Genomic DNA, 7419 nt, shown 5'->3' on the forward strand with positions numbered 1-7419 from the left:
TAAAACAGCTCATAGCATAAGTAGGAATCGCTTGTACCACAGCCTTCAAAAGCACTTCATTTCCTCCAATGGAAAAAATTTTATCATTCCAGGCATGCATTAATTTCCATATCCTTTCCTTGATATTGTTAAAAAGTTGTGATTTATCCCTTTCACTATAAGCTGGGAGGCCCAAATAAGTTTCATGACAATCACAGATCGGCATTCCTAAAATTTGTTGAAAAGATAGCTTAACCGTATCTGGAGTGTTCGGCGAAAAAGACTTGACGGACTTATCTGTGTTTAAGAGTTGGCCAGACGCTCGGTGGTAAACATCAAGAGCACGCTTAATTGAACCACATGATCTATCATTAGCTCGACAGAAGAGAAGACTATCATCAGCAAACAAAAGGTGTGTAATTGATGGTGAATGTCGAGAAACAGCCAGTCCTTGAAGTCTACCAATCTTCTCCTCATATTGCAACAAACGTGAAAGGCCTTCTGAACAGATTAAAAAGAGATAAGGAGAGAGGGGATCTCCTTGCCGCAATCCACGCTGAGGTTTAACCGAACCTAAGACTTCTCCATTAATTAGGAAAGAAAATGAGTTTGTATGTAAACATGTCATGATGAGTGAAATCCATTTAACATTAAAACCCATCTTTCCCATAACCGCTGCAATAAATGACCATTCCACCCTATCGAAAGCTTTGCTCATATCTAGTTTGAATGCAGCGAACCCCTTAGAGCCACGAGTTCTATGCTTCAAACTATGAACCATCTCAAAAGCAACAAGGATATTGTCCGTAATTAAGCGATTTGAAAGAAAGGCACTCTGAGTCTCAGAAATAACAGAATGGAGAACTTCCTTAAATCGCAAGGCCAGCATCTTGGAAATGATTTTGTATGTAACATTGCATAGGCTAATGGGACGAAAATCCTTCATGCTTTGGTTTTTTGATCTTAGGAATCAAAGTGATGAGTGTCTTATTGAAAGCTTCAGGATTAGCTCCATGATTCAAGACATCCAACACCACTTTAGTCACCAAATCCCCCACTATATCCCAATTGTGATGATAGAACATAGCAGACATCCCATCCAAACCCGGACTTTTATCCGAACCAATAGTCTTCAAAGCGGCAGTGACATCCGAGACAGTAAATTCCTTAGACAAAAATTCATTTTGCTCATCTGATATGGTTGTTGGTATGGTAGAGAGAACATGAGTTAAAGCCCAATGGTCTTCATTTGAAGCCGTGAATAGTTGCTGAAAATAATCTGTTACAAGTTGCGAGATGCCATCTTTTGTTGTGACTGTATGTCCATGATCATCCATAAGAGCTTTAATTCGGTTGTTGGAATGTCTAGCTGAAGCTTTAGAGTGAAAGAATTTCGTGTTGCGATCTCCCGATTGGAGCCAATCAACCCTCGAACGTTGTTGCCAATATTGCTCCTCATTAACCAACAATTCATCCAAAATAGTTTCAGCTGAATGGATTTTTGAATGGAAATCGGGGTCTGAATTTACAGCAGTATTCAGCCCATGTACAACTTGTTGAGCATGCTTGATATCTTGTTTCATCTTACCAAACTTCCTAGAATGCCATTGTTGAAGATTATTAGCACAATCACTTAAAGAAGACACCAACTGAGTGGCTGAATCTGAATCTGAATTATGACACCATGAACTAGAAATTATTTCAGCACACTCCTTATCCTTCAACCAGAATTGTTCAAAGCGAAAACGAGTTTTCCTTGGAGCTTGGACAGGTTGTGTTGGATTGAAATCAATATTAGCCAATAAAACTCGATGATCCGAACCATAGTAATCAAGATGTGTTAATTTAGGCCAAGCAAGAGTATCCCTCCAAACATGATTAATGAAACACCAGTCCAATCTTTCTTTTAAACCAGCCACTTTTTTTCTATTTTTTGCCCACGTGAATTCATCCTCAGCAGCAGGTATTTCAGCCAAAAAACATTGGTCCAAGGTTGTTCTAAAAGCTTGCATTTGATTATCATCTCGTAAGGGACCACCGTTTTTATGTTCATTTGAGAAAATTTCATTTATGTCCCCTATTAATAGCCACGGATCAAGTGGTGAGACATCAGCCAACCTCTTTATTAATTTCCAAGTATGTTTTTTATTAACAGCTTCAGGAAACCCATAAATAGCCGAGAAATGCCAACGAGGACCATCATCAAACAAGAGATAACAATCAAAATGATTTGTATTCATTGATAAAAGAGTTACATCAACAACATCTTGCCACAATAACATTAATCCCCCTTTCAATCCTACCCGAGCAACTTCTAATCCATTACTAAAATTTAAAAGATCCTTAAAACGAGAAAGAGCACCATCACATAACTTAGTTTCCATGAGAAATAACACCTGAGGAGATTGCTCACGGACAAGCAATCGAAGACGACGAAATGCACTAGAGCTCCACAAACCCCGTGCATTCCAACTTAAGAGTTTCATGATGATGAGCGGGATTGCAAAGCAATCACCGCTGTATTGTCGTTGTCCCCATCAGAATCTGAATTTTCAGTCGAAACTGAAGGGAAAGGATCAACCCCAACTGACAAGGATGAGGTATTAGCCACTTGGTTTCCACGGCACCTTTTGAGTGTTTGTCGCAATGAAATTGGGTCATATTGTCTTTTAAATTGGCGGTTGGGATGAATGCTCTCTTGTTCCATATCAACAAATGGGCCTGGTGAAGATGGTAATACAGTAGATGGTGGTGTTGATGAATGGGAATTGGACGAAAATTTATGGGAAAATGGCATGGTCATAGTTATGGCAGGCTTAAAATGAGATGAGATATTATTAGTGGCAGTAGGTGGAGGATAAGTAGCATGAATGGAATCCAGAAGAGGTGAAGTAAAATGTATGAAAGGAGAAGTACCAACATCTGGTGTATACACATCAGAAAGATGTGTTACGGTTGTGGAGGATACAGGGATTGGTTGCGAAGATATAGTGGAAATGGAGGGAAGTAATTTGTCAAATTTGGTTTGGTCTTTCTCATGAGAGGGTGTTATGAGCGATGATTGATTAAGGAAAGCAGGGGAAAAGGGATGAGAGGCTTCAGGGACAATAGTGGTTGTAGTTGTTATTGGTATAACCCGAGATGCATGATTAACTGTATTTCCATTATTTGAAGATTCCCCCATTAACAAAGGACGTGGGTGTACCGCCGATCGGTTATGTAATTGTGGAATTGTTGCAGTTAATGAAGTTCTTGCAAGACGAGTGAGGAGAGGCCATGCATTTCCTTTTGAAAAATTCGATCGGTATCGATCATAAGATGAGGAAGGCAGAGCAGAACCCATCAACATAGGTCCATATATGGCAGTTCCGGATCAATACCATTGTCTAATTGCTCAAGAAATATAGGACATTTCTGGTATAAGTGGCCAATGATACCACACTCCATACAATACTCCGGAAGACGTTCATAACGGAATTCCACCCAGAACTCATCTCGAACTCGTGGTAAAGTGATCATCTTACCCCTAAGCAAAGGCTTAGTAATATCCAGTCGAACCCGGAATCGTAAAAATGGACCCCAGCCCTCATTCAACGAGTCCTCATGGACAGAAATAAACTCTCCTAGTAAGTTTCCTAATGATCTCGCCAAGGATTTCGACTTACTGAGGAAGGGCAGGCGGTAGGCTTGCACCCAAAAAGGAGAAAGGATCATAGATTCAGGGGTGACATTGTGCATATCCATTGGTGGGTAGAGAACAATGTGATGGTCTTGAAAATGCCATGGTTCCTTTTCAAGAGCACGAAATCGATCCCCTTCGCACCCAAAATAGAGAATGAACAACCCAGAATAGTGTTCTTTAATATTAACCTTAAATCGACCGTCCCAGTGTTGGGCCATTTGACGTTGGAATGTTGAGAGCCAGACTTTTTTATTTGTTATTACACGGGCAAACAGAGAGTAGTCAGGAGGAGGAGTATCTTCAAGAGGACCTTCATTACCATCATCAGTGATAGCAACAACAGTTTTCTCAGCATCTGACAATTGCATAGCCGATTTCATCTTGTGTATGAAAGGATTTATAATACCAGAGAAAGACAATTGTGGGAGTAGAGGTTGCAGAGTAAGCGGTTAAAAAGAAAGAAACTGAAAAAAAAACCTTAATGGACAATAACTGCCTCAGAGCACAACAACAGGGCAGACGCTCTAAATATTCACTGATGCGAAAATTCTTCTCAAACTAAATGAATATTGTTATTTAGTATTTTAAGGTATGGGACATATATTTATGTATGGTGTACTATAATTAGTTAGTAATTTCTTATATTATTTATTAAATTAAAATTTATAGAATTTGATATTTAAATTCACCAATAACAGTTTGTCACATTTTGTGATATTTGGTACTTTAAGGTGCCCCTTAGCATTTCTCTTTTAAAAAAATATAGGCCTAGCTCAATTGGTGAAAAAATGCCTACTTACATATATAGTGAAAAATAAGAGAAAGATTACAAAAATATTGTGATACGGAGAATTTTATATTTCTGTTGTTCTAGGTTATTTATTTTTTTTTTCTACAGTGACTAGGCTAAAACGAGTGAAACCTCATCACTCTCTCTCTTTCTTCCTTCTTCTTCCTCTTTCTTCTTTTTGTTCTACTATGTTCTTATGTCAAAGAGGAACAGTTGATCTCATATGGTATCAAAGCCATTTCCACCATTATCGGTGAACATGGCAAGCACTGCCATTGGTAATTCTAGTTCTGGCCTTCGTACTCCTCAACTAGGATCTGGAACTCAAAATAGAGATGCACAGATATGGATCCATAGTCTACTTCACTCACATAGTTTCGATCAAGCTAAATGATCACAATTTGCTTTTATAGAAACAGTAAATCCTTACTGCTATTCGAGGCAATTGGCTTCAGAGATCCATTCAAGATGTGGCTCCACCTCCTCAATTTCTCAGTGATGTTGATCAAGCCAATCAGATCTTCAACCATGCCTTTCTTGATTAATGGGAGGTCCAGGATCAACTCTTGGTGTCATGGTTACTGTCATTGATGAATGAAAGTCAGCTAACTAGAATGGTAGGATGCAACATTGTGCGCCAGATCTAGAGCACTCTTGAAAAGCATCTCACACTTCAAGTCTCATCAAAGATTCTTGAATTTTGTACAAAACTTTAGAATCTAAAAAAAGGATCACTATCACTCAATGATTATATACTGAAAGTGATATAGCATGTTGATCTATTAGCTTCAGTTGGAGAAGTTCTTAGTTCTCAAGATCATGTTACTACTATCTTTAAGGGACTACCAAATGAATATGCACTACTACAAAATTGGGTTTTAGTGACACTCTTTAGTGACACGCACAAAAGTGCATGTCACTAAACATTTAAGGGTGAGTTTTAGTGACACGCACAAAATGACTACAAATTTAGTGTTAGTGTCCCATAATGCATGTCATTAAAAATATGAGGTGTCACTAAAGAGTAACTCCCAAAATTTATATTATTTTTTTAAAAAAAAATATTGGCTTACAGTGACACGCCAAACGCGATTGGGTAAACATACCCCAACACACTTAGCGTGTCACTATATCATGTATTAAAATAATCTTTTAATTTATCCAAAAAAAAAGTAGCTAAGTACCTTTATTTAAAAAAAGAAAAAAAAATGTACCACTATATATAATAAATATTAATAAAATAATAATAAGTAAATTAATAAGTAAATAAAAAAAAAATTAATCTATTATTATTATTAATTTTTTTTGAAAAAAATAATCAGTTAATATTAATTTTTTTTATTATATTAAATATAGAGTATAAGAAAATTCTAATATAAAAATTAAAATTAATGCTATATATATCTCTTTCTCTCTCTCTTCACTTAAACTAAAAAACCCTAATCTACTCTTTTAACATACAGCCGCTCTCATCACCCTCTCTATTTTTTCAAGATGCGACCAAAGCAAAATTTGGCCATCTCTCTCGTGCAAAGACGCAGGCGACCTCAACACTCCTCAGGCGAACCCGTCAGGCAGGCGACCTCAACACTCCTCAGGCGAACCCGTCAGGCACAGGCGACCTCAACACATCTACTCCTCAGGCGAACCCGTCACTCCTCAGACGAACCTGTCTCTCCTCGGGCGAACTCGTGAAATCACAGGGCCAAATCCGATGATATCTCTTTTCAATCGGTATTTTTCTTTTTGCTTCTCTCTCTTTAAATGTGAAAATTGTTTGAATCTATCGTGGATCTAGATGTTTGAATCTTGTCAGTGGATCTTCGGAGTTACGTTCGACGTTTCGAGATGGTGGTCGACGACGATTTGTTATTTGTGGTGTACTACTGCTCTGGATTCATGGACGACGACTTGGTTCATATAAATAGTGTATTCTTAGGTTTTTTATTTTAAGTGAATAGGGAGAGACAAAGAGATATATGAACTGTGTATTGTTCATACCATCTGATTTTATTTTTTATTTTTTATTTTTAATTTTTAGTTTATCTTGGATTGATGTATAACTGATATGAGTTTTTATTTGTTTGATATAATCTGATTTGGGGATTTGTATTTAGTTTATATTATTTTATGTTATTATGTGATTATTTTGTAATTTTTAGTAAATTTATGAAAAAAATTTAAAATTGATTATAAAATATTTATTTGGAGGTAATTATGTAAAATAAGTTTTATAAACATGAAAAGCATAAAATTAAAATATAAAAGTAGAAAAAAATTGGTAATCTCTTATAATTGGTAAATTTCCTAATATATATGAGATTTATATTAGTTATTATTAAAGTATTTATAATTGTTAAATTTAATTTTTAATATATAATTAATTAAATTACTATTTATAATTTTTATAATATATAAAATCAGAATTAAAAAATTAAATATATATACATTTTTTTAAAAAAAAAAATAAGATAGTGATACTTTTTGTGTGTCACTATATTTGTAAAATAAAAAAAAAAGATAAAAAAAAAAGATATAGTGACGCTTTTTGTGTGTCACTCTAAATGCTTACAGTGACGCGCAATGAGTGAATACAAAAGGTTTCAGTGACACGTGTTGAGTGTCACTAAAAACTGCCTTTCTAGTCAGCCTCATTAGTGACGCGCATTGAAGTGTCACTATATACTTTTAGAGTTACTTAATGTGTGTCACTAAAACCCAATTTTCTAGTAGTGATGACACCTTTATAATCTCATCCTATACAAGAGTTGAAAATACTTTGTTGCTAAGATTGAAGCTTTGCTTCTCGCTTCTTAATCGAGAATAGAAAAGTCTTATAAAGAACCATGATCTGAGTGTGAATCTTGCTGCTGCTGCAGAACCTGATCCAAATCTAGATGTTACTCAACTTCTTGAAGCTAATCTTGCTCACTTAAATCATAATTTCAGAAGTCGGAGCACTTATCGA

General features: G+C 36.1%; 2 protein-coding genes across 2 annotated transcripts; both read right to left on the reverse strand.

The window, feature by feature from the left end:
• Positions 1 to 902: 902 nt before the first annotated feature.
• LOC133031308 (uncharacterized) lies at positions 903 to 2465 on the reverse strand. Its single transcript, XM_061104790.1, has one exon. It carries the CDS (start codon positions 2463 to 2465, stop codon positions 903 to 905), a length of 1563 nt encoding a protein of 520 aa, XP_060960773.1.
• Positions 2466 to 3321: 856 nt separating this feature from the next.
• Positions 3322 to 4041, reverse strand: LOC133031309 (uncharacterized). Its single transcript, XM_061104791.1, has one exon. The coding sequence runs from the start codon at positions 4039 to 4041 to the stop codon at positions 3322 to 3324; it is 720 nt and encodes a 239-aa protein (XP_060960774.1).
• Positions 4042 to 7419: the final 3378 nt, after the last annotated feature.

This window comes from Cannabis sativa, chromosome 9 (genome assembly GCF_029168945.1).
Source record: "Cannabis sativa cultivar Pink pepper isolate KNU-18-1 chromosome 9, ASM2916894v1, whole genome shotgun sequence".
Classification (NCBI taxonomy): domain Eukaryota; kingdom Viridiplantae; phylum Streptophyta; class Magnoliopsida; order Rosales; family Cannabaceae; genus Cannabis; species Cannabis sativa.

Excerpts from the sequence above, each read along its gene's own strand:
- LOC133031309 (XM_061104791.1), bottom strand. The coding sequence starts at position 4,041 with ATGAAATCGGCTATGCAATTGTCAGATGCTGAGAAAACTGTTGTTGCT.
- LOC133031308 (XM_061104790.1), bottom strand. The coding sequence starts at position 2,465 with ATGAAACTCTTAAGTTGGAATGCACGGGGTTTGTGGAGCTCTAGTGCA.